The sequence below is a fragment of the Pongo pygmaeus genome, chromosome 1 (genome assembly GCF_028885625.2).
Source record: "Pongo pygmaeus isolate AG05252 chromosome 1, NHGRI_mPonPyg2-v2.0_pri, whole genome shotgun sequence".
Taxonomy (NCBI): Eukaryota; Metazoa; Chordata; class Mammalia; order Primates; family Hominidae; genus Pongo; species Pongo pygmaeus.
The window spans coordinates 76960763-76986574 of NC_072373.2; the positions used below are offsets into that span (position 1 = coordinate 76960763).

The following is a 25812-nucleotide window of genomic DNA, read 5'->3' on the forward strand; positions in this document are numbered from 1 at the left end:
CTCCACATCCTCTCCAGCATCTGTTGTTTCCTGACTTTTTAATGATTGCCATTCTAACTGGTGTGAGATGGTATCTCATTGTGGTTTTGATTTGCATTTCCCTGATGGCCAGTGATGGTGAGCATTTTTTCAAGTGTCTTTTGGCTGCATAAATGTCTTCTTTTGAGAAGTGTCTGTTCATGTCCTTCGCCCACTTTTTGATGGGGTTGTTTGCTTTTTTCTTGTAAATTTGTTTGAGTTCATTGTAGATTCTGGATATTAGCCCTTTGTCAGATGAGTAGGTTGCGAAAATTTTCTTCCATTTTGTAGGTTGCCTGTTCACTCTGATGGTAGTTTCCTTTGCTGTGCAGAAGCTCTTGAGTTTAATTAGATCCCATTTGTCAATTTTGGCTTTTGTTGCCATTGCTTTTGGTGTTTTAGACATGAAGTCCTTGCCCATGCCTATGTCCTGAATGGTAATGCCTAGGTTTTCTTCTAGGGTTTTTATGGTTTTAGGTCTACCATTTCAGTCTTTAATCCATCTTGAATTCATTTTTGTATAAGGTGTAAGGAAGGGATCCAGTTTCAGCTTTCTACATATGGCTAGCCAGTTTTCCCAGCACCATTTATTAAATAGGGAATCCTTTCCCCATTTCTTGTTTTTGTCAGGTTTGTCAAAGATCAGATAGTTGTAGATATGTGGCATTATTTCTGATGGCTCTGTTCTGTTCCATTGATCTATATCTCTGTTTTGGTACCAGTACCATGCTGTTTTGGTTACTGTGGCCTTGTAGTATAGTTTGAAGTCAGGTAGTGTGATGCCTCCAGCTTTGTTCTTTTGGCTTAGGATTGACTTGGTGATGTGGGCTCTTTTTTGGTTCCATATGAACTTTAAAGTAGTTTTTTCCAATTCTGTGAAGAAAGTCATTGGTAGCTTGATGGGGATGGCATTGAATCTGTAAATTACCTTGGGAAGGATGGCCATTATCATGATATTGATTCTTCCTACCCATGAGCATGGAATGTTCTTCCATTTGTTTGTATCCTCTTTTATTTCCTTGAGCAGTGGTTTGTAGTTCTCCTTGAAGAGGTCCTTCACATCCCTTGTAAGTTGGATTCCTTGGTATTTTATTCTCTTTGAAGCAATTGTGAATGGGAGTTCACTCATGATTTGGCTCTCTGTTTGTCTGTTATTGATGTATAAGAATGCTCGTGATTTTTGTACATTGATTTTGTATCCTGAGACTTTGCTGAAGTTGCTTATCAGCTTAAGGAGATTTTGGGCTGAGACAATGGGGTTTTCTAGATATACAATCATGTCATCTGCAAACAGGGACAATTTGACTTCCTCTTTTCCTAATTGAATACACTTGATTTCCTTCTCCTGCCTAATTGCCCTGGCCAGAACTTCCAACACTATGTTGAATAGAAGTGGTGAGAGAGGGCATCCCTGTCTTGTGCCAGTTTTCAAAGGGAATACTTCCAGTTTTTGCCCATTCAGTATGATATTGGCTGTGGGTTTGTCATAGATAGCTCTTATTATTTTGAGATACGTCCCATCAATACCTAATTTATTGAGAGTTTTTAGCATGAAGCATTGTTGAATTTTGTCAAAGGCCTTTTCTGCATCTATTGAGATAATCATGTGGTTTTTGTGTTTGGTTCTGTTTATATGCTGGATTACATTTATTGATTTGCGTATATTGAACCAGCCTTGCATCCCAGGGATGAAGCCCACTTGATCATGGTGGATAAGTTTTTGATGTGCTGCTGGATTCAGTTTTCCAGTATTTTATTGAGGATTTTTGCATCAATGTTCATCAAGGATATTGTTCTAAAATCCTCTTTTTTGGTTGTGTCTCTGCCAGGCTTTGGTATCAGGATGATGCTGGCCTCATAAAATGAGTTAGGGAGGATTCCCTCTTTTTCTATTGATTGGAATAGTTTCAGAAGGAATGGTACCAGCTCCTCCTTGTACCTCTGGTAGAATTCAGCTGTGAACCCATCTGGTCCTGGACTTTTTTTGGTTGGTAAGCTATTGATTATTGCCACAATTTCAGCTCCTGTTATTGGTCTATTCAGAGATTCAACTTCTTCCTGGTTTAGTCATGGGAGGGTGTATGTGTTGAGGAATTTATCCATTTCTTCTAGATTTTCTAGTTTATTTGCGTAGAGGTGTTTGTAATATTCTCTGATGGTACTTTGTATTTCTGTGGGATCGGTGGTGATATCCCCTTTATCATTTTTTATTGCATCTATTTGATTCTTCTCTCTTTTTTTCTTTATTAATCTTGCTAGCGGTCTATCAATTTTGTTTATCCTTTCAAAAAACCAGCTCCTGGATTCATTGATTTTTTGAAGGGTTTTTTGTGTCTCTATTTCCTTCAGTTCTGCTCTGATTTTAGTTATTTCTTGCCTTCTGCTAGCTTTTGAATGTGTTTGCTCTTGCTTTTCTAGTTCTTTTAATTGTGATGTTAGGGTGTCAATTTTGGATCCTTCCTGCTTTCTCTTGTGGGCATTTAGTGCTATAAATTTCCCTCTACACACTGCTTTGAATGTATCCCAGAGATTCTGGTATGTTGTGTCTTGGTTCTCATTGGTTTCAAAGAACATCTTTATTTCTGCCTTCATTTCGTTATGTACCCAGTAGTCATTCAGGAGCAGGTTGTTCAGTTTCCACGTAGTTGAGTGGTTTTGAGTGAGATTCTTAATCCTGAGTTCTAGCTTGATTGCACTGTGTTCTGAGAGATAGTTTGTTATAATTTCTGTTCTTTTACATTTATTGGGGAGAGCTTTACTTCCAAGTATGTGGTCAATTTTGGAATAGGTGTGGTGTGGTGCTAAAAAAATATATATTCTGTTGATTTGGGGTGGAAAGTTCTGTAGATGTCTATTAGGTCCGCTTGGTGCAGAGCTGAGTTCAATTCCTGGGTATCCTTGTTGACTTTCTGTCTCGTTGATCTGTCTAATGTTGACAGTGGGGTGTTAAAGTTTCCCATTATTAATGTGTGGGAGTCTAAGTCTCTTTGTAGGTCACTCAAGACTTGCTTTATGAATCTGGGTGCTCCTGTATTGGGTGCATATATATTTAGGATAGTTAGCTCTTCTTGTTGAATTATTCCCTTTACCATTATGTAATGGCCTTCTTTGTCTCTTTTGATCTTTGTTGGTTTAAAGTCTGTTTTATCAGAGACTAGGATTGCAACCCCTGCCTTTTTTTGTTTTCCATTTGCTTGGTAGATCTTCCTCCATCCTTTTATTTTGAGCCTATGTGTGTCTCTGCACGTGAGATGGGTTTCCTCAACACAGCACACTGATGGGTCTTGACTCTTTATCCAATTTGCCAGTCTGTGTCTTTTAATTGGAGCATTTAGTCCATTTACATTTAAAGTTAATATTGTTATGTGTGAATTTGATCCTGTCATTATGATGTTAGCTGGTTATTTTGCTCGTTAGTTGATGCAGTCTCTTCCTAGTCTCGATGGTCTTTACATTTTGGCATGGTTTTGCAGTGGCTGGTACCGGTTGTGCCTTTCCATGTTTAGCGCTTCCTTCAGGAGCTCTTTTAGGGCAGGCCTGGTGGTGACAAAATCTCTCAGCATTTGCTTGTCTGTAAAGTATTTTATTTCTCCTTCACTTATGAAGCTTAGTTTGGCAGGATGTGAAATTCTGGGTTGAAAATTCTTTTCTTTAAGAATGTTGAATATTGGCCCCCACTCTCTTCTGGCTTGTAGGGTTTCTGCCGAGAGATCCGCTGTTAGTCTGATGGGCTTCCCTTTGATGGTAACCCGACCTTTCTCTCTGGCTGCCCTTAACATTTTTTCCTTCATTTCAACTTTGGTGAATCTGACAATTATGTGTCTTGGAGTTGCTCTTCTCGAGGAGGATCTTTGTGGCATTCTCTGTATTTCCTGAATCTGAATGTTGGCCTGCCTTGCTAGATTGGGGAAGTTCTCCTGGATAATATCCTGCAGAGTGTTTTCCAACTTGGTTCCGTTCTCCCCGTCACTTTCAGGTATACCAATCAGACTTAGATTTGGTCTTTTCACATAGTCCCACATTTCTTGGAGGCTTTGCTCATTTCTTTTTATCCTTTTTTCTCTAAACTTCCCTTCTCACTTCATTTCATTCATTTCATCTTCCAGGGCTGATACTCTTTCTTCCATTTGATCGCATCGGCTCCTGAGGCTTCTGCATTCTTCATGTAGTTCTCAAGCCTTGGTTTTCAGCTCCATCAGCTCCTTTAAGCACTTCTCTGTATTGGTTATTCTAGTTATACATTCTTCTAAATTTTTTTCAAAGTTTTCAACTTCTTTGCCTTTGGTTTGAATATCCTCCCGTAGCTTGGAGTAATTTGATCGTGTGAAGCCTTCTTCTCTCAGCTCGTCAAAGTCATTCTCCGTCCAGCTTCGTTCCGTTGCTGGTGATGAACTGCGTTCCTTTGGAGGAGGAGAGGTACTCTGCTTTTTAGAGTTTCCAGTTTTTCTGCTCTGTTTTTTCCCCATCTTTGTGGTTTTATCTACTTTTGGTCTTTGATGATGGTGATGTACAGATGGGTGTTTGGTGTGGGTGTCCTTTCTGTTAGTTTTCCTTCTAACAGACAGGACCCTCAGCTGCAGGTCCGTTGGAGTACCTGGCCGGCCGTGTGAGGTGTCAGTCTGCCCCTGCTGGGGAGTGCCTCCCAGTTAGGCTGCTCGGGGGTCAGGGGTCAGGGACCCACTTGAGGAGGCAGTCAGCCGGTTCTCAGATCTCCAGCTGCGTGCTGGGAGAACCACTGCTCTCCTCAAAGCTGTCAGACAGGGACATTTAAGTCTGCAGAGGTTACTGCTGTCTTTTTGTTTGTCTGTGCCCTGCCCCCAGAGGTGGAGCCTACAGAGGAAGGCAGGCCTCCTTGAGCTGTGGTGGGCTCCACCCAGTTCAAGCTTCCCGCCTGCATTGTTTACCTAAGCGAGCCTGGGCAATGGCGGGCGCCCCTCCCCCAGCCTGGCTGCCGCCTTCCTGTTTGATCTCAGACTGCTGTGCTAGCAATCAGTGAGACTCCATGGGCGTAGGACCCTCTGAGCCAGGTGCGGGGTATACTCTCCTGGGGCACCGTTTCCTAAGCTTGTCGGAAAAGCACAGTATTCGGGTGGGAGTGGCCCGATTTTCCAGGTGCCGTCTGTCACCCCTGGAAAGGGAACTCCCTGACCCCTTGTGCTTCCCGAGTGAGGCAATGCCTCGCCCCTGCTTCGGCTGGCGCACGGTGCACTCACCCACTGACCTGCGCCCACTGTCTGGCACTCCCTGGTGAGATGAACACGGTACCTCAGATGGAAATGCAGAAATCACCCGTCTTCTGCATCGCTCACGCTGGGAGCTGTAGACCAGAGCTGTTCCTATTCGGCCATCTTGGCTCCTCCTCAATTTTTTTAATAAACAAGAGAAATAACATGTCCTGTGTATTTAGGAATCATTTCATATAGAAAAGCAAAAATCAGCTTTTATTTATTTAGGTTTCTGTTTCCAAAACCAACAAATCTAGTAGTAACCAAATGGCTACAAGATCATGTGAACAGCACAAGATCATATAAAAATAGAAAACCAGATGAGAAAGAATCTTAGACTGTAGAGCATATGAACACATGTCAGAGTTGGGTGCTGAAAGCAGTGGATGTGCTGATTATTCTCCACTGAAGCTGGTATGTAGTAGTTTAGAGGGGGAAATTTTAGGACCTTGTCAAAGGGGGAAACCAAATAGAAGAGTAAAGGGAAAATATATTTTTCTTCTATTCCTTCTTCCAGGGCCGCCCCCCAAAATTCAGATTTGGGGGGAATACTTAATCTCAGGAGTCTTAAGACCCTTTTAACTCAACTAGATTGATAGGTAAAATACATAATTCTATGGCAATCGATGCAATATTGGGCAAGATGTAATTTAACAGCAATGCTCATTCATTACAGATTCTAGGGTGATGTTTGATGGTTTCACATAGGAAGCATTATGCCGTATTGCACAATGGCCAATGTTTTCATTGAGATCCTAAGCAGCAAGTCATTTTTCCCATCAAAAGGTATTTAAGATGCTCCTCCTATGGCCAAAATACAAAATGCTTATTAGTCCAGAAAGGGCACACACACACACTCAAAACAACATGCCACTGACATAGAGGGCTCAGGCTAGAGAGATAGGGACCTATAACATCACAGAGCCATTCTAAATGATTAGTAGTAAGGTAGGTGGCTAGCACAGAAAGGCTTCAATGGAAATTGGCCATTAGACTTTGTACTTAAAGTTGTACTTGAGCTAGTAAAACATAGACAAACAATAAAGAATTTGGTAAAGTTTCCAAAAAAGTGGACATGCAAAAAAAGACAGCACAAAGCAACACAATGTGGGGGCGTAGAGGAGGTCCCCAGGTTGTGAAATCAAAACACCACTTGAATTTGATCTATTTCCTAGATCAACCTGATTAGGATTGTTACTAATTCTATAGACAGGATGATCTGAAGGTTGATATAATCCTCGTATATCTTTTAGAATTTATTGTACCTATAATATGTACATGTGTATATGTATGTATATAATATGGACATGTAATACCTTCACATACATCTACTTATGTATAATGAACTGTACATAATTCTCTTTATGGAGTAGACATTTATTAATTTTAACAGATACTGTTGTTTCTTTCAAAAAATTCCAAGTTTAAAATCCTATTTATAGATCATGTCTGTCTATTTTCTCCCATTATTGATTTACTGCATATATCCATCTATGTGTCTTCAAGTCAAATGAGCCCTATTTGTCATGACAATAAATACTCTGACACCCAGAGTAGACAAAATTAGTTGTGTATTATTCCTCACTGAGTTCTGACATATTGAAACATTCTGATTGATTATGCTATACCCATATACTATCTCAAGGATAAAGTCGTGATAAACAGTGGTATTGGGGAATGTGGCGAGGAGTGCAGACCTGAGTACTAACAGATTTTGGAGGAAACTGATGTCCACCTAATGCCCTCTTACAGACTTTAATATATCTTCTACTCTGTTGACTCTACATGGGATGTACCTGACATACTTCAGCATAAAGAGTTAGAAAAAATATGAGTTTTGGGGCCCAACATAGGAGGATTCAGTCCCTATTCTGCCTTTATGGGCAAATGATTAATCTTCCTGAATGTCAGTTCATCATTCTAACAGATATAGAGAATACAGGGCTGTTTGACGTTCAAATGTAATCATTTGTACACAGAGAAGAAGCAGAAAGTGCCTAATGCATTTTAAGGCAATTTAGTCAATAAGTGAACTAAAACCATGTTGTTCTATAATTAATTCTGAATTCAAAGCAGCCATGAATGCAGTTCAAATTGCTTAATCAAACATCTTAGAGCCTTTTTTTCAATATGAAAAATACAGAATGGAGGTTTTCTTTGACCTTTTTTCCTGAAATTTCTTACTTTGCAGCTCTTGAATGAAAAATACCAGGTTCATTTAAAAATTTAGGATTTTGTCATTGTTTATATTGAGTTCTTATTTTAATTTCTGATATTTATAGATGCTTATACCTCTGAATATTTATTTCTAAAGTTTTATCATACCCTCAAGAAAGAGTACCCTCCTCTCTCTTCTTAAACAGTTCATTTCTAACCCGCTGTTTCAACGGTTTCAGTTTATCGAGGTCTGTTTTCTCAGGCACTTTCTTATGTATAGTATCAATCTGGGCGTCTGTCTCCCTGTGGATAAGGTTTCAATTTGGTTAGGTGGCAAATTCATTGGCAGCTGTTACTTTTTTTTTTTTTTTTGAGACGGAGTCTCACTCTGTGGCCGGACTGGAGTGCAGTGGCGCAATCTCGGCTCACTGCAACCTCCACCTCCTGGGTTCAAGCGATTCCCTTGCGTCAGCCTCCGGAGTAGCTGGGACTATAGGCGAGCGCCACCACGCCTGGCTAATTTTTTGTATTTTAGTAGAGACGGGGTTTCACCGTGTTGGCCAGGGCAGCTCTTACTTTTTAAAATATCCCCCTAATCTCCTAGCACAGTAGTGGGCAGATAGTAAATGTTTGACATGGATTTGCTTGTCAGATTTAATTGAAAAACAAACAAAGAAAAAACAGAAACTTCATACTCAAGTATCTGAGCCAGGGACGGACCATAAACCCGAAGCTTGAGTTGGTGCTCATTTACCTCTTGTCAAATCCTGAGATATAACATGCAATCCTGATAACTTACACCAAAATCGTGCCAACTGTGACTCATTGCTCCAGAATTTCAGAAAGTCTTGCCTACTGTTACCTGTCTTAACTTGAAGTTTCCTCATTTCTAAATCCTATTTTATGAAAAGAGGCCCTAGAATATAGTTTTCTTGAAATAAGTACGTCATCTTTCTTAAGATACTGTCATAAGGTTAAATAATTAATAAGGATATTCCAGAGCCTAACAGTGGTTAAAGGCGGAAGGAGGAACTGGATTTTATTTAGAACAGTTTCTCATGTGAATAAATGTTTACCTAAGGTAGTAAGCCAGGGAAGTTCCCTCAAAAATTTGGAGAGGAGACAGGAAAAGGGGCAGATCATAAAAACAGGAAGGACATAATTTAACTTCCAATTTTAAGTTCTGTGCTTGTGTATATGAATTCCAGATCTGATGCAAGTGCAAAGGTTTATAGGATCAAGGCATCAGTCTTTTTCTAGAGTAAGTTTATTATTTATCCCTGCATTGCAGCATCTAAGTGAGCCACAGAAACATTTGTTGTGTTGAAAAATCATTTTTGTGTAACTGGTCTTTTAAGAAGTAGTTTATTGATCAGGGTAAAATAGGGCCCAAATTAAAATTTTGACAGTTCAGAGAGAAATATTACTAATAATATTGCAAATAGTACAATATTAAGACAGAATGGTTGGATTACAAAGCAGTATCTGTGGGCTTGAGTTTTCACTCCACCATTAACCAGCCAGTAGTGATCTGAGACACTACTCACACTCTATTGTCCTTAGTTTCCTTTTTTTGTAAATGAGGATGTTAAATCTCTGGACTTTTTTCTAATTTATAAATCATCAATTCTCTCTTAGATTAAAAAATAGGTTTTCCAAAATACTTTCATTCTACTTCCTTTTGTTTAAGTAAACTTTAGGTGAATTATATCTTGTGGGAAAGATAAAGAATGTTCATTCTTTTCTAGGATTTAATAATTGAATTAAACTTCACTACATCTCTAAAGAGGGTAGAGAAGAGATAATCTAACATTTATGGAATGCATAAACTTTTCACCTTCATTTCATTCTCCACAAAAGCATTGTAAAGTGAAAATTTTCTCCATTTTACAGTTAAGGAAACTGAAGCTCAGACAACTCAAGTAACATGCCTAAGGCCACAGAGCAGGTAGGAACTGGGCAGTGCCAGCCTCTGCTCTTGAGGTCTGTCTGTCTGATTTAAAAGCCTGTGTGACTGAGGTCCATAGAACCAGGAGACTTCCTCAATTTTGTAGTAAACCCATATTTTTGGGCCCAGGAAGAAAACCCAAGGTTTTTTTTTTTTTTTTTGGAATAGAGTATAAGCTCAGGCTGAGGGCAGGATGCAGGAAAATATCCTTCTGTAAAATAACTTCTTAAGCCAGAACTAGATTATCAGAGTTTAAAAATGATGAAATATAAAATTGAGCTTGTTGTATTTACAATTTTTTATTAAATTCTTGTAATACACTTGATATTTTCTAGAGAATATCTCAGAATGAACGCATTCTATACACTAGAAATTGATGAAACATTTTTGTGAGTATAGATTTTATTTTTCCAGCTTTATTGAGGTATAATTGACAAATAAAAATTGTGTGTATTTAAGGTACACAAGATGATGACTTGATTAAAACTCTATTTTTTCCAAACTAGAGATCCTAGCCTCTCCAACTTCCTAACACTCTGCCGCTCATGTACATGATATCTGGAGTATTATAGGGGGCTTAATCTCAAACTTAATTTTTTCTTATAAAAAGTAATTTTCTTATCTAGAAATAATTTGGAATACTTTCTTAGATGAGAGCACACCACTTTATTCTCCCAAGGCTCCTCTACACGTGCATTGTACTGCCTTTTGATTTAGGAAAGAATTTTTTCCCTTCTGAACTTCCCTTGTGCCTTTTTTTTTAATGTTCTGAGTTTGTGTTGGCTTTCAGCCTTCCGTTCCTTTTGTTGTATTTGACCTTGTGCCAAATGAGAGTCAGCACTTAAGTTATAAGTATCATTTTCTAACACAGTGACAGAAGGAAAACTCCGCCTTCCACACCCACTACTAATTACCATATTGCTACAAAACATGACATTGCATCCTTCACCCATCACTTGTGAATTTTTGTTTTCCACAGCTCTTATTTCTCCAAAAATGTGTTTGAGCCACTTGGAAAATATGCCTTTAAGCCATTCAAGAACTCGAGCTCAGAGATCATCCTGGAAGCTGTGGCTCTTTTGCTCAATAGTTATGTTGCTATTTCTCTGCTCCTTCAGTTGGCTAATCTTTATTTTTCTCCAATTAGAGGTAAGGAGGCAATTGTACCTAAGGTTACTGTTTGCTATAATCCTCTATTTATTTGTTTTTCTAGTTATTATCATTGTCACTCAGTATTGTTAGCAATAGTTGGAAGGAAGAGATGTGTATACATAATGTAAATACAATTCTAATATTGTCATGACATGGCTTTTGAAGTTTATCTAAAGATTTTGAGATAAAAGGTATCAGAAAATGCTAAATGTTAGCTTCAGAGCTCTGCTAGATAGAGAGAATTGGTTAAGCCAATTGACAGGGACCTGTGGAGTATTTTTCCTTCCCTCTGCTATAGCTCTTGGTGGAATAAAAAAGGTAAAAATATGAATGAATATCAAGGAATGGGATGCAAGCTATAGTCTTATTTATGGAAAAGACTTAAAAAAATAGTGAAAGACAGGATTAAGTAAATGACAGGTGGTTTGTGTGTCTTTGAGGAGGGAAGTGGCCCTGAGCTAGGCGTAAGAAGATCTGGATTCTGGTTCTGGGTCTCCTAATAACCAGCTGTATAAATTTGACAAAGACATTTAATCTCTCTAGTTTGCAGCTTCTTTATCTAAAAAAAAACTGGTGGTAAGGGAATGGATTTATTATGATGTTTCTTCTAGCTATAAAATGTCATGATCAAGAATTTATTTAAGGGTAGTATGAAAAATAAATGCCTAAGTCATTCAAAAGCAGGGAACAATGACTTTAGATTGAGTTGATCAGAGAAGACTTCATGGAGGAAGGAGAAAGCCCATATCTATTTGGGAAGCCCCTGATGCTTGTCAGGAATTTCCCATTGAGATGCAGGCCAAGCTGTGGGCCTAGAGAATGGGATGGTACACTGGGAATGGAGATTAGTTTTGTTCTTTACTAAGAAATCTTTCCTCACAGTTGACTACATAGCACTGATCAAAAAGAAAATAAGAAATGCTTTCTTTATTTCAGGATTTAGCCTATTTCTGGCTAAATTTGAAGACTGTAAGTTTTGGGGAGAATAAAGTGGTATATGTCCATCTGAGAAAGAGTTGAAATGTGACTGCAGAAACACTTTTCTTAAGGGAACTGACCAGCGAAGATTTCAAAGATATAGTTCTACCACTTAAGATAAGTAAAAGTAATTGAGAAAAGATGCAGGAGGAAGCAGTACCCTATTGATATTAATTTAGAGTAGTTATAGCTTTGGCCAATTTTTCCACAGTAGCCCATTAATTTGTATTCCATAACTGTATACAAGGCTTACGTGCAACAGTGGCATTTCTAATTACAACCCTGCTCTCTCAAGAAATGTATGAAGCAGAAGTGTGAACTTTCTGGGTCAGTGAAGTTGAAAGAAAGAATTGTCAGAAATTCTTAGCGTCTAGATTTCTGAAGAAGAGGAAGGGTGAGAATAGCAATAACTTAAATTTGGAAGTGCTTCTTTCTTCTAAAAATTATAAGATTAATTAGCCAGATAACCCTGAAGAACACTGAATATAAGCATCATCAGTTCCTACATATGACTCAGGAATGAATACACAGATGCCTTTCCCAAAGGCACCCAGTAGTTCTTGCAAAGGGAAAGAGAAAGTCTAATAATGCCAGATCATCTGGGACACCTCTCTTCAGAATCAAACTGGATTAGTCCCATGTGTTTGAGCTCTGCTTCTGATTTCTCTCTTCTAGATCCAGTTTCTCAATGAAAGTTTCTGCCTCTAAAGATAACCCAGAGTTTGTTCCACATTTGGGGAAGTATAAAATGTTTTTAGAATATTGTTCTGACAGGACACTTGCAGGATTTGTTTCTATGGGAAAAGCCAGTGGCCTGGCCAACCATACATGATATTAGCTTCTGCATTTCACTTTCCACTTACCTGTACTTCCCTTTCCCTATTGGCCACAAATAAATATCTCTGGAAAAGAGGTCTGAGAGGCTGGCAGATAGTGATTCATTATGATGTGGCCACTTCCACATTCTCACAATACCCATGAACTTTGAAGTTTTATTTTTGTCTCCACTCTAGTTTTTATATACAAAGTCCCACTTTCCAGATTGTCTAGACACTACTTTAAAAAGTGTACACTTAAAAGAAAGTGTAACACTTTTAAAAGTGTTAGATGGGAAGCTTGGCTCCTTGGGTCAATTTTTTTCTTTTTTTCTCTCTTCTTTGAGAAAATATTTAACTAAAAGGATAGCTATGAGTCCAATGAGTTTGGTTAATCCCTCAGTGAAAATAATCTCATAGGAATTATCACTAAGAAACCAAATGTTCAGCAGAGTCTCCCGCTTCAGCAAAATGAAGGATACTTTCAGAAGGGGAAGTTGTACTTATACTTAAAAGCAGAGCAGATTTTATTTTCACTGATGATTTGATTAGGGTTGGTTTGGAGAGAGAACGATTGTTTTGGCCATTTTGAGCCCAACTATGTAAATCTAGCCTTAAATCAAGAAGAGGTTATAAAAGCAACTGATCATTCTAAGCAAAAATAACTAACCTATATGTGTCTTTAAAAGTGGGTATTTACTATTTCCAAACATCAGCAGAATTATAAATAGAAACTTACCCCACAGAGTGGTAGGGGTGAGAGTTTTGATCCAGACAGGCTGGGTGTGGATCTCATTCTTGCCTTTTATTGGCTGCATGACCTTAGGCTAGTTACTTAATCCCTCTCATCCTCATTTCCTCATCTGCAAAATGAGCAACCTAATTTTTGTAGAGTTGTGGTAAGGATTAATGAGACAGTAGAGTATCTGACATATAGTAGGCTCCCAGTAGATGGTAGTGATTAATATTTGCCCCATTACTATTAATGAGATAATAATAGGCAAAAATTTAATAAGATCCTTTAACAATATGGATAGTCTTTGCCTACCTATATCACTCTCTCAATCAAAGACTATATCTCACAGCCACATTTATGATTTTGCAATTAGATGGATTTTTAGTGGTGGCAATAATTAGAGAGTCTGTAGCACTAAATAGACATAAAGCAGCCTGCAGTATATTATCCGGAATTTCTGACTCTGGAAATTAGTTTGGCCTTAGCTTGTCTATAGCTTTAGGTTTCTCTGAACACATCTCATACATGCTAGTAGATGGTGCAGATACTATCTGTGGCACGTATTTTGGCACTCATTCATATTTAGATTGTTACCAAATTGCTTTGGGTATGTAATCATGTCTTTCTAGAAAGATTATAAACTTCTTGAGAAGCAAGGACCAAAAATTACATTTGTTTCTCATGCTTACAATGCTGTACAATGTTGGGAATATGGGTGCTTAAATTGTAGTTCAATTCTTCATTACAATCACCATCATCACCCAAACAGCTAATATTTATTGAACAGGTCCAGGCAGGATATCTAGGCAAAGCCCTTCTTAAAAACGACCTCATTTAACCCCAACAACTTCAACAAGCTAGGTGCTATTATTTCTCCCATTTTATAGATGAGGAAATTGGGGTTAAGGGAGTCTTTGTCATGTCCCTATCATGGGTTGAACTAAATTGAATTTCAACATCTCTTCCAGGAAACACCAAAATGAGGATGAAATAATTGCAAGAGGCCAGGCACAGTGGCTCACGCCTATAATCCCAGCACTTAGGGAGGCTGAGGCGGGTAGATTGCTTGAGCCCAAGAGTTTGAGACCAGCTGGGCAACATGGCAAAACCCTGTCTCTACAAAAAAATACAAAAAAATAGCTGGGCATGGTGGCATGCACCTGTAGTCCCAGCTACTCAGGGGGCTGACGTGGGAGAATTGGTTGAGTCCAGGAGGATGAGGCTGTAGTGAACTGAGATCACACCACTGCAGTCTAGCGTGGGCAACAGAATGAGACCCTGTCTCAAAAAAATAACAACAACAACAACAAAAAACAAGTGTAGGGAATCAAAAAATTTATTTCCTAGAATAGTGGCTTTCAGACTTTTTAATTGCACCTCCCTCTCAATAACATATTATCAGTATAATTCCCAACATTTGTATGCTAATTATTATACTATATACAAGTACTAATAATATGTACACTAAAGAGATACACAAAATATATATTTATAAGGGTGAGCCAAATAATATATTTAATGTAACTCTCACAATGCAAAACCATTTTGCTTTCACCAAAATGTTATATTTTCTATAATCATTAATATATCATATAAACATTTCTAAAATAAGTAAAATATTTTAATAATGTGATAAATGCATTTATTTTATTTTTTAATCTGAGCTTAACACTATGTGATCCAGCAATTTGAAGTTTGATATGTTAATTTACCTTGTTTCATGACTTTGACTATCATGACTGAAAAATTACCCGACAAACAAATATAGATTAAAATGGAAGAACACATCTTTGGATATTCTTATCATGTCATACCACTTAATTTTAAATCCATCATTCAGTGATGGATGCCTCTCTTTCCTTCCTTCCACAACTAAATTCCAAGCTCTATAGATTTAACACCTCCCTCGCATAAACTCACTCACTTGCTTCTCTCTATATTCATTATACTCTAATGACAAAAGCTCGACTATGGAAAACCTCCAATACTGATTAAATCCAACTGCTCTGTGTCTTTCACTGTTGAATATATCTGAAGAAAAACATAAAACTTTTTGAAAGGTCTTACTTTAAATTCACAGCCACTGCCTTCAAGTGGATTTCAGTGTTGCTCTGGAAACAACCCATGTTTCCCCAGTCCATTCACTCTCCTCTACTGGATGATTTTATACCTTTAGCTTCTCTTCAAACATCTAATAACTCTTCCCCATTCTCACTCTCCACTGATAACGTTGCCTCCATATTTCAAGAGAAAATAGAAGTAGGGAGGAAAGAAGTTCCAATATCAACAACTCATTGGCATTTGTGTCCAGGTATACTGTTGTTCTGTCTTGTCACTATGGATAAATTGTCCATGCATCTATCCAAGCCATCTGTGAACTAAATCTTATCCTCTCTTACCTACTCAGGGACATTGCTGCAACAGTTCTCTCCTTGCTCTTACATATTATGCCTCATCCATTTTACAGAAACATTTCCATCAAATGGCAATAGAAAAACATGTTGTCATTTCTCTCACATTAAAACATAACAACAACAACAAAAAACCTCTTTGATCTCTCATCCTCATCCAAACTCCACTCATTTTTTTCTGCTCTCCCTATAGCAAAATTCCTCCAACTTCTCTTTTCCCATTTACCCTTAAATTTATTCTAACTAAGCTTCTGCCCTCTTCACATATCACAGAAACTAATTTTGTCAAGAACTCCAGTGACTACCATGTTGCTCAATCTATCAGTCAATTCACTCTACTCTTCTTACTTGATCTATTAACAGCATTTGACACCAGCTGATCACTCGTCCTTCATGAAATACTTTCTTTTCTTGGCTCCCAAACATCAGACTCTCCTAGTTTCCTTTCAGACTCAGCTTTTCCTTTCTATTGTCCCTTGCTTGTTCTTTCTCATTCTCCGACCTCTAAACATCACAATGTCCCAGTATTCCTCTCCATCTACACCCACTAACTTGATGGCCTCATACAATCTCACTCCTTAAAACATGAACTGTGAGCTTAAGACTCTTAAATGTATATCACCGGAGCTCCTTAAATTTCAGCCTGCTTGACACACTTACTTGGATTTATAATAAACATCACAAACTAACATGTCCAAAACCAAACTCAGCATTGTTCCCCTCCCCATTTATTCCTTTTACATCTTATCCATTTTAGTGAATAACAACTTTATCTTTCCAATCATGCAGGCCTAAAATACTGGAGTCATCTTTGTTTCTTCTCATTCCCTACCCCATATCCATGTCAGGAACTTCTGTTGGCTCTATTTTCCAACCAAGTATCACCATCTACACAGCTAGCACCTTGGTCAGAGGCACCATGCTCTCTTGCCTAGATGAATGACCGTAATGATCTCTTAGCTAGTCTCACTACATTTGCCCTTGCCTCTGTTTAATTTGTTCCTAGCATAGCAGCCAGAGAAATCTTACAAAAGGAAAGTGTGCAACATGTTTAAGTTCAAAAAGTCTTTTAAGCACTTTTGCCATTAGGAAACCAATAACCTTTGAGTGATACAAAAAATGTTTGTGGTTATGCCTTAATTTACTACAAAGTATTTTTGAGAATTTAGCATTAACTACTTGTATTTTTAAAATTAACCACACACTGATGGCATCTTGTAGCATGTGAACTGCCGTACGTTGCAATAGTCTGAAACTTGGAACTGTTTTCCAGGGTATCTCAGATACTGTATATGACATGTAGTTATCTGAATATTATACATGGGTGGTTTCATCAATCTGAGTTGTAAATATTTCTAGGGCTTAATTTACTATTTTAAATAAAATAAACATAAATAGAAGCTTTATTATTTTCCTTTCACATGCCAACAGATCACTTTGTGCAGTCACTGGGGTGTGGAAACTGCTATTTTGTTGAAAAACTTTTAGAGCCCAAGGTTGGGGGGGTCCGATACCAAATAGTTGTCCTGTAGGTATAGGTTAGGTAATGGAATGAGATCTTGACCTTTGTCTAAAAGACCTAAAAGGGAAGCGAGGTAATAAAAGGTAAAGGATGGAGCCACTCAACTTTAAAGGGAGGCTGAGAGGGCTGAGACATGGTGAAGGGAGGAATTTTTTTATGGTTATAGAACAGCAGTTTGCTTCAGGAATTCAAAGCTCTAAATAAATCAATCAAAAAAATTAATGACACTGTCATCATCCTAATCAATTCATCTTTTCTTTCCCCAGCAGACTGCTAAGGAGCCTTGTATGGCTAAGTTTGGTGAGTAACCTATCTTGCACGTCTTTTACTTTTCTTAGTTTTTGATGCAAGAAGGCAGGTGTCAGTGATCTCAAGAAAACCTGTATTTTCTTTTATTCATTTTTCAGCTACTATGTATAATTACTTATCATGTACTGGACAGTTGCCCAAGAGCTGAGGCTTTCAGAGGTAAACCAGGCAAAAGAAGCCCATGCCCTGATAAAGCTTATGTTGAAGGCTGCCTCTCTGGCCAGGAATGAACTTCTCTCTTACTGGCCTATGAATCTGAGATCCAGGAATCTCCTTTTAATTCTGTGTTTTAATAAACACAACAAGTTTCAGACTTCTACAACCTTTCCTTAAAGTCTTTCTCATGTTTCACATACTGCTAATGTCCAGTGGAGTATGTGAGAGAGTGCCATCGTTGTTTCTAAATGTATAGAAGAGCAATGAGAGTTGGAAAAGTGGCCACTTCCTCTACTCTTTTCTCTTCTAAGCTTAGCTTCTGAGTCATTTTCCCTTGTAGTCACCTGATATTTGCTTAGAAAACACACCCATTTGCAGTTAGCTGAGCCTTAGATTCTTAGAATACATGGAAAATTTCAGATAAATACATTTTTTAAAGTTGTTTATAGGTTTCAGGCCAAACATACATTTTCAGTTGAGAACAGACCATTTCTAGAGTTAACTCTGCAATCCCTGTGTTCCTATATAGTTTAAACCAGTAGGTTTCCTTGGCTTTTGGGAATTAGAAAATTTCCTTTTGCTTGTCTCTTTCTTTGTGTTTTGTTTTTGTTTTGCCCGTAAGTGGAATGGAATGCATGGCATGTGTGAAATTCTGCCTTGATGTGGTAAAAGTTGAGAAACTCAAGTGATGCTAAGTTGGTCTTTAAATGACCCCCTTTCATAGAATTAAATGGGAGAACCAATGACACGTCTTCCTGGTGACCTGCCTATTGCCTATTACATGTCAAGGAGGAAGAAATTTACTGGGCTCCGAGCTCATTGGCGATAATGGGCGGCTTTGTCTTTTGTTCTAGTGATCGCTCTTTCATTCTCCTCCAGAATCTACCTTCAGAGTCTTATATTAGTCATTCATATGAATGAGAATTGAAGTAAAAGTGTTACCTCTTCCAGGGTGTTTTCTCATCAAGTTTTCTTTTTAATCATGGGACAAAGGACAAAAATTATGGAGAATTGCAGAACAGATAAGCATTCTGGGTGGTAAAAGCACCTCCTGGGACTGTGAGATCACACTGCTGTGCAAAACCAAGTAATGTTGGCAAACATCTAAGTTTCATATGTGCTAATGAAAATGAATCATTATGTCTTTACCCTTTCTTTACCATTTGGGACAGTATTGCGCTAGGGATCCTTATATTTAAATAGTCAAGTTATTTCTATTTATAAACTCATAAATTTACCATTAGCTATTTTTGGGGGGTTTATTTAATGTATCCTAAGTAGGTCTTAAATGATATATACCTACAAACTGAGGAGAACAGCCATAATTTAGACACGAAGCACCTAATTCAGAAACATGGAAGTATTGTTCAATCAATAAATATTTATGGAACATCTACCAGGTACCAGGGACTTTTTCAGGTGCTGAAAATACAGGAATGAACAAAATAGAGATATATTTGTCCTAAAAAATTTTACATTCAAGGTGATACAAGATGGACAATAAACAAATGAACAATTTAGTTTATAACATCCTAGACACTGACACACTTTATGAAGAAAACTCAGGCAAGGTAAAATGAGAGAGTGATAGGAGAACACTTTTTAATATAGCATAATTAAGGAAAGCCTCACTGATAAAGTGATAAACAGCCAGTGGTATTTACACAGAAAATGCATGGAAAGGCATGGACTGCCAACCCTGGTTTTCAAAATTTTGGTTTGTGATTTCTTTCTCCATTAGTCTTTTCTTCTCCTTTCTTTTTCCCACAAATATTAATCGACAAGAGATGCGAAGTCACTTAACTCATTTTTCTATTCCAAATTCTTTTCCTTAGAATGCTCCAAGCAAGAAATACTCTTTGGATTTGCAATTTCTCTAAAACAAGGAGTAGATAGGTACTTAAAATAGAAAAATTCTCCTTGAAGAGAACTAGTGTAGATCAGGTAAAGAAACAACATGTATGTGGTAAATAATGAACTACAATCTGGAAAAGGATGAAATAATGAAATAACTATGCTTTCAACTTTTTTATCCTTGTATATTTCTTACAGGACCATTACCCTCAAAATGGCAAATGGCATCTTCTGAACCTCCTTGCGTGAATAAGGTGTCTGACTGGAAGCTGGAGATACTTCAGAATGGCTTATATTTAATTTATGGCCAAGTGGCTCCCAATGCAAACTACAATGATGTAGCTCCTTTTGAGGTGCGGCTGTATAAAAACAAAGACATGATACAAACTCTAACAAACAAATCTAAAATCCAAAATGTAGGAGGGACTTATGAATTGCATGTTGGGGATACCATAGACTTGATATTCAACTCTGAGCATCAGGTTCTAAAAAATAATACATACTGGGGTATCATTTTACTAGCAAATCCCCAATTCATCTCCTAGAGACTTGATTTGATCTCCTCATTCCCTTCAGCACATGTAGAGGTGCCAGTGGGTGGATTGGAGGGAGAAGATCTTCAATTTCTAGAGTTTGTCTGTCTACAAAAATCAACACAAACAGAACTCCTCTGCATGTGAATTTTCATCTATCATGCCTATCTGAAAGAGACTCAGAGGAAGAGCCAAAGACTTTTGGTTGGATCTGCAGAGATACTTCATTAATCCATGATAAAATAAATATGGATGACAGAGGACATGTGCTTTTCAAAGAATCTTTATCTAATTCTTGAATTCATGAGTGGAAAAATGGAGTTCTATTCCCATGGAAGATTTACCTGGTATGCAAAAAGGATCTGGGGCAGTAGCCTGGCTTTGTTCTCATATTCTTGGGCTGCTGTAATTCATTCTTCTCATACTCCCATCTTCTGAGACCCTCCCAATAAAAAGTAGACTGATAGGATGGCCACAGATATGCCTACCATACCCTACTTTAGATATGGTGGTGTTAGAAGATAAAGAACAATCTGAGAACTATTGGAATAGAGGTACAAGTGGCATAAAATGGAATGTACACTATCTGGAAATTTCTCTTGGTTTTATCTTCCTCAGGATGCAGGGTGCTTTAAAAAGCCTTATCAAAGGAGTCATTCCAAACCCTCACGTAGAGCTTTGTGAGAACTTAATGTTGGTATGTGTGTCTAAACATTGCTAATTGTAAAGAAAGAGTAACCATTAGTAATCATTAGGTTTAACCCCAGAATGGTATTATCATTACTGGATTATGTCATGTAATGATTTAGTATTTTTAGCTAGCTTTCCACAGATTGCAAAGTGCTTTCATGAAACAGGTAGCAATTCTATGAAGTTAATTGGGTAGGCATTTGGAGGAAAATTTTAGTGATGAGAATGTGGTAGCATAGCATAGCCAACTTTCCTCAACTCATAGGACAAGTGACTACAAAAGGCAATGGGTTGTGCCCTGCATTGCACTGTCTCAGCTATAGAATTGTTATTTCTGCTATCATGTTATAAGACTCTAAAATTTAGCAAATTCACTTTTCAGGAAGCGTATTCCCCTTTAACCCAAGGTGAGCAGAGTGAAGCTACAACAGATCTTTCCTTCACCAGTACACTTTATTTTTTTTCCTCCCTGAATCGGGGAGACCCAGGATGCTGTTCAGGCCTTAACCCAACCAAATTCCCCTCTTCAACTTGCAGGGCCCATCTTAGTCAAATGTGCTAACTTCTAAAGTAATAAATAGCACTAATTCAAAATTTTTGGACTCTTAAATTAGCTACTTGCAGGTTCTCGTTGGAAGGTATATAATATTACATTGTAAACAAATTTAAAATATTTATGGGTATTTGTGAAAAGCTGCATTATGTTAAATAATATTACATGTAAAGCTATTTAAAAGAATTTTTTTTTGTATTTTGTGTAACAAAAATTGCTCAGGAGCATGCTAAGCCTGAGGCCAAGTTGTTTCTTAGTATGACTTTTTTAAAAAACATCTGCTGGGTAGCTACAGGGCCAAAGACTTGGAGAGCTTGTTTCTGTTGCGTTTGTATATCTTCTCAGGAAATTAAAGTGTGTCATACATATGTGTGTGTGTGTATATATATATGTATGTGTATATATAAAATCTTGGTGTTCTTGATCTTTGTTGTGTTATAAGCAATGTGTGCTGGAGTGGGCTGGTGCTAGCTTATAAACGCATATTATTAAATTTTCAGGAATGTTGCACTTTTGTTATTAATTATAGGCATTCTTGAAATTGGCTATGGTGGGAGTATTTATACCATGTAAATTGGCAAACACTACACATTTTCCTTTTGGACAGCTAGCTCACCAGCACACCACTGTGAAACTCTCCTTAATGACTCCTCTCTCTGCCCCCGCTTCATTCCTGGAATAACCATGGCAGACTAAGGGAGAAAATGAAATTGTAAAAATTTGACATACTGGTGATTTCTCAGGGCAAGCAGAGGTCACTACAGCTGCAGCTAGAGGGATGACTACCAATAGGTGACCTTTAAATTTTCCTGATGTTATAATTTTAGCCTTTGTTTTCAATGTATACTGTTTTCCTGTTTCTCCACATAGTAGTCTGCGTTTTAAATCTATAATAAAACATGCTGATAACTGGATTGCAGCTGATTTATCTGTGGGTCATCAGACTAGAGTTAGTGATCCAGGGAACACAAAGGTACATCATAGAAATCTTTGCCCATATGAAACACTGTTTGGCAAGTGTTAGGCAGAAGTGAGAGCTGGATGCAACTGGCTTTTCATCATAGCTGTTCCCATTTCTGATGAGTTAGTCAACAGTTTCACTTTCTGACTTTTACCTACCTCCTTTTCTCCACCCTGCCCACATTCACCATCAAAGCCATTGTCAACCCTTCTCACACTGTTTTTGCCTTCCATTTTGCCCCATCAAACAAGAGCATGCTATATGACTGTGGATTAAATTTCTGCTTCTGAAGACGGCAGTTAATTGAAAAGCGATGTAATCTAGTCAACAAACTCCTTAGATGAAGTGTATCGGTACATCTTGAAAATGAAATTCCTGCCTTTGTGTTCCATCCCAATTAGGCAATTTCATTTGGGAGGACATATTTTTATTAGAGAGAAGGAGAAGACAAAATCTGATTGACTGACAAGTTAACAGTTTAGAGATTTCCATCAGGTAGAAGCTACAAATGATGCTTTGGCACACATTTACTCTTTGATCCAAAAGGATGCATGCCTATTCTAGTGTTTACTTGTAATTCTGCGACAGTCACTCCACTGATTATGACTCTTCCATGAGTCTCCCATCTATGCATAGGAAATTTGTACACATGCCTTTTCCCTACAAACTAAGATAGTATGAGCCCACCTCAATGTAACAAGATTCTCCTGCCTCCACTACCAAGCAGTTGGCCTTTCTTTTCCAGATGGATTTTCTGGGTGGGGTCAGACTAGTCCAGTATCAGCTTTAGCTGTATCAGGTGGAGGTAGGCACCAGTTCTTTGTATCTCCTAATTGCAAGAAATATTTTTCAAAGCTACTTTAGAAATTCCCTTGAAGTCTCCTTACCAGGCTTCTGGTTAGAAAGTTTCATTGCTCCCAGTTCTTCCTGCAAAAGAAAGTAGGTAAAGACTCACAGAATGGCCACAGTTCTCTCTAAGTGTTGTCATCAATACCTCCTTCTCCCTCTTCTGGCCTCATTTTATCTCTTTTTTTTTTTTTTTTTTTTGACAGAATCTCACTCTATCGCCCGTGCTGGAGTACAGTGGCTCACTGCAGCCTCTTCCTCCCGGGTTCAAGCAATTCTCATGCCTCAGCCTCCCGAGTAGCTGGGACTACAGGCTGCCAACACCAGGCCCGGCTAATTTTTGTATTTTTAGTAGAGATGGGGTTTCATCATATTGGCCAGGCTGGTCTTGAATTCCTGGCCTCAAGTGATCCATCCAACTTGATCTCCCAAAGTGTTGAGATTACAGGCATGAGCCACAGCGCCCGGTCCTCATTTTATTTTTCATCTGGGTGAAATGTTTACAAGTGAGTGGAGGGAGGGGACTTACTTCCCTTTACCAATTCTGCATATTGCAGGAGGAGGAATTGTCTTACTCTCACTTTGGTAACCAGGTACCAATCATATTGTGTCTGCGTTGAAACTGTCAACAAGAGTCAGATTTTAACATTGAGCTTTACTTATATGTCCAAAAGGAATATTAAGGGCTTGTAATAAAATGCAGGAATACAGACACCTCCAAACCATCATCACAGAATCAATAATAAAATAAGGCTAAATCAAAGGTAGAGGGAGAGGAAAATCATTGTTCAGAAAACTTAGACTTAAGAACATTATTATTAATTAACATAAAAAACATTGTTTTAATTTCTTGATAGTCAAGAAAAATTAAATAAGAAATTAGAGAAAATATGCTATGTGTTGTGTCTTGGAGTGATAGCTCAACTAAATGTTTTGAACTCCTTAAAGTTGATTACTGCTATCACAAACCAGTAAATTCAAATAAGATAAATGGAAGAACTTTGGGAGGCTGAGGCGGGCGGATCATGAGGTCAGGAGATCAAGACCATCCTGGCTAACATGGTGAAACCCCATCTTTAGTAAATATAAAAAAAATTAGCTGGGTGTGGTGGCATGTGCCTGTAGTCCCAGTTACTCAGGAGGCTAAGGCAGGAGAATCGCTTGAACCCGACAGGCGGAGATTGCAGTGAGCCGAGATCATGCCACTGCACTCCAGCCTGGCCAACAGTGAGACTCTGTCCCAAAAAAAAAAAAAAAAGATAAATGGAAGCATGCATTTTGCTATCTTGGGCATATTAAATCTGCTTAGAGTTCAGCACTAGGAAATAGTTTTATTCCCTTATAAAGGAAATAAAATCATTTAATTTAATTTTTTAAAGCACACTGGTTATTTAGAAAAAGAAAATTTTTCCTAGTGCTGAGCTCTAAGCAGATTTAATGTGCAAAATAGCAAAATGCAGACTCTTCCTTTATCTTATTTGAATCTACTGGTTTGTGATAGCAGTAAACAACTTTAAGGAGTTCAAAACAGTTTATTTGAGCTATCGCTCCAAGACACAACACATAGCAGTAGTGGTGAACCCAATTATATTGTTTGAGCAAGTATATCAGAGGGTTTATTTGACCTGCCTTAAAGATCTTAGGAAGTGTCTGACAATAGGAAAACAAAAATTCAATGAACAGGGTCTGTTAGATTAAACCAACTCCCCTATCTCTTCAAAAGCATAATCACAATGGGAATCTCAGATTTCAGTGTTCAAGGTGATCATTTCCATCCAGCTTTGGTGTTATCCAAGGACACCACAGGAGTGGCATGTCTCTCACATAGAGCCTTAACAACACACAGTCTCAGTTAGACTGAGGTATACTGGTTGGTTTTAGTTTCTTAGAATGGAAGATACAGATAATCTTTTTGTCTTCTCTCCCTGCAGTTTGGTTGTACCTCTTGGATAACAGGCTAGGATTCTGATGACCTAGATTCCCACATCTGACACAGTGCCTGGCTCACAGTCCTTGACTGACTGTTGCAAATAAATGAGTCAAAAATGTATCTGGGTGTTTATGTTAATGTATAAATAGCATTATCTTGTGCATTTTGTATGGCAGAGTCCAGGGGGCAAAGCCCTCAGGCTCCCTTTCCTCACTGTCTCTCATCCCATCACTGTTCACAAGTGTTCTTCTCCTTCCTCCACAAAATCTGTTCTCAGGAACATTGTTAATGTAATTAAAGAAAGGAAACTTATAAACTCACTTGCACTAAGGGAAAGTGGCTAATATACTATCTTGCCTTGTGTCACTAAAGCAGGATAGAATCCGATTTGTTTTAAGCTTGCTGAATAGATGCACCAAGAAGCAATTGCCTTTACAATAACCCAAGACAAAAACATTTATTTAATAATCAAAGGCAGAGTTTTTCTTTTTTTTTTTCTCCTAATGCTATCCCTCCTCTAGCCCCCCACCCCCTGACAGGCCCCGTTGTGTGATGTTCCCCTCCTTGTGTCCATGTGTTCACATTGTTCAACTCCCACTTATGAGTGAGAACATGCGGTATTTGGTTTTCTGTTCCTGTGTTAGCTTGCTGAGAATGATGGTTTCCAGCTTCATCCATGTCCCTGCAAAGAACATGAAACTCATTCTTTTTTATGGCTGCATGGTATTCCATGGTGTATATATGCCACATTTTCTTTATCCAGCCTATCACTGATGGGCATTTGGGTTGGTTCCAAGTCTTTGCTACTGTAAATAGTGCTGCAATACACATACATGTGAATGTGTCTTTATAGGAGAATAGTTTATAATCTTTTGGGTATGAACCCAGTAAAGGGATTGCTTGGTCAGATGGTATTTCTTGTTCTAGACCCTTGAGGAATCACCACACTGTCTTCAACAATGGTTAAACTAATTTACACTCCCATCAACAGTGTAAAAGCATTCCTATTTCTCTACAT

General features: G+C 38.1%; 1 protein-coding gene across 1 annotated transcript; it reads left to right on the plus strand.

Annotated features, from left to right (window-relative positions):
- The first annotated feature begins 10278 nt into the window (after nt 1-10278).
- Nucleotides 10279-21481, plus strand: TNFSF18 (TNF superfamily member 18). The gene is made up of 3 exons (XM_054444651.2): nt 10279-10497; nt 17232-17262; nt 19480-21481. The coding sequence occupies exons 1-3, from the start codon at nt 10279-10281 to the stop codon at nt 19824-19826; spliced, it is 597 nt and encodes a 198-aa protein (XP_054300626.1). The 3' UTR covers nt 19827-21481.
- Nucleotides 21482-25812: the final 4331 nt, after the last annotated feature.

Bases quoted from the DNA above. Each gene is read 5' to 3' on its own strand.
- TNFSF18 (XM_054444651.2), top strand. From the start codon at position 10,279: ATGACATTGCATCCTTCACCCATCACTTGTGAATTTTTGTTTTCCACA. The intron at 10,498-17,231 runs GTAAGGAGGCAA...TTTCCCCAGCAG, and splicing joins TTATTTTTCTCCAATTAGAG to ACTGCTAAGGAGCCTTGTAT. The intron at 17,263-19,479 runs GTGAGTAACCTA...TATTTCTTACAG, and splicing joins GCCTTGTATGGCTAAGTTTG to GACCATTACCCTCAAAATGG.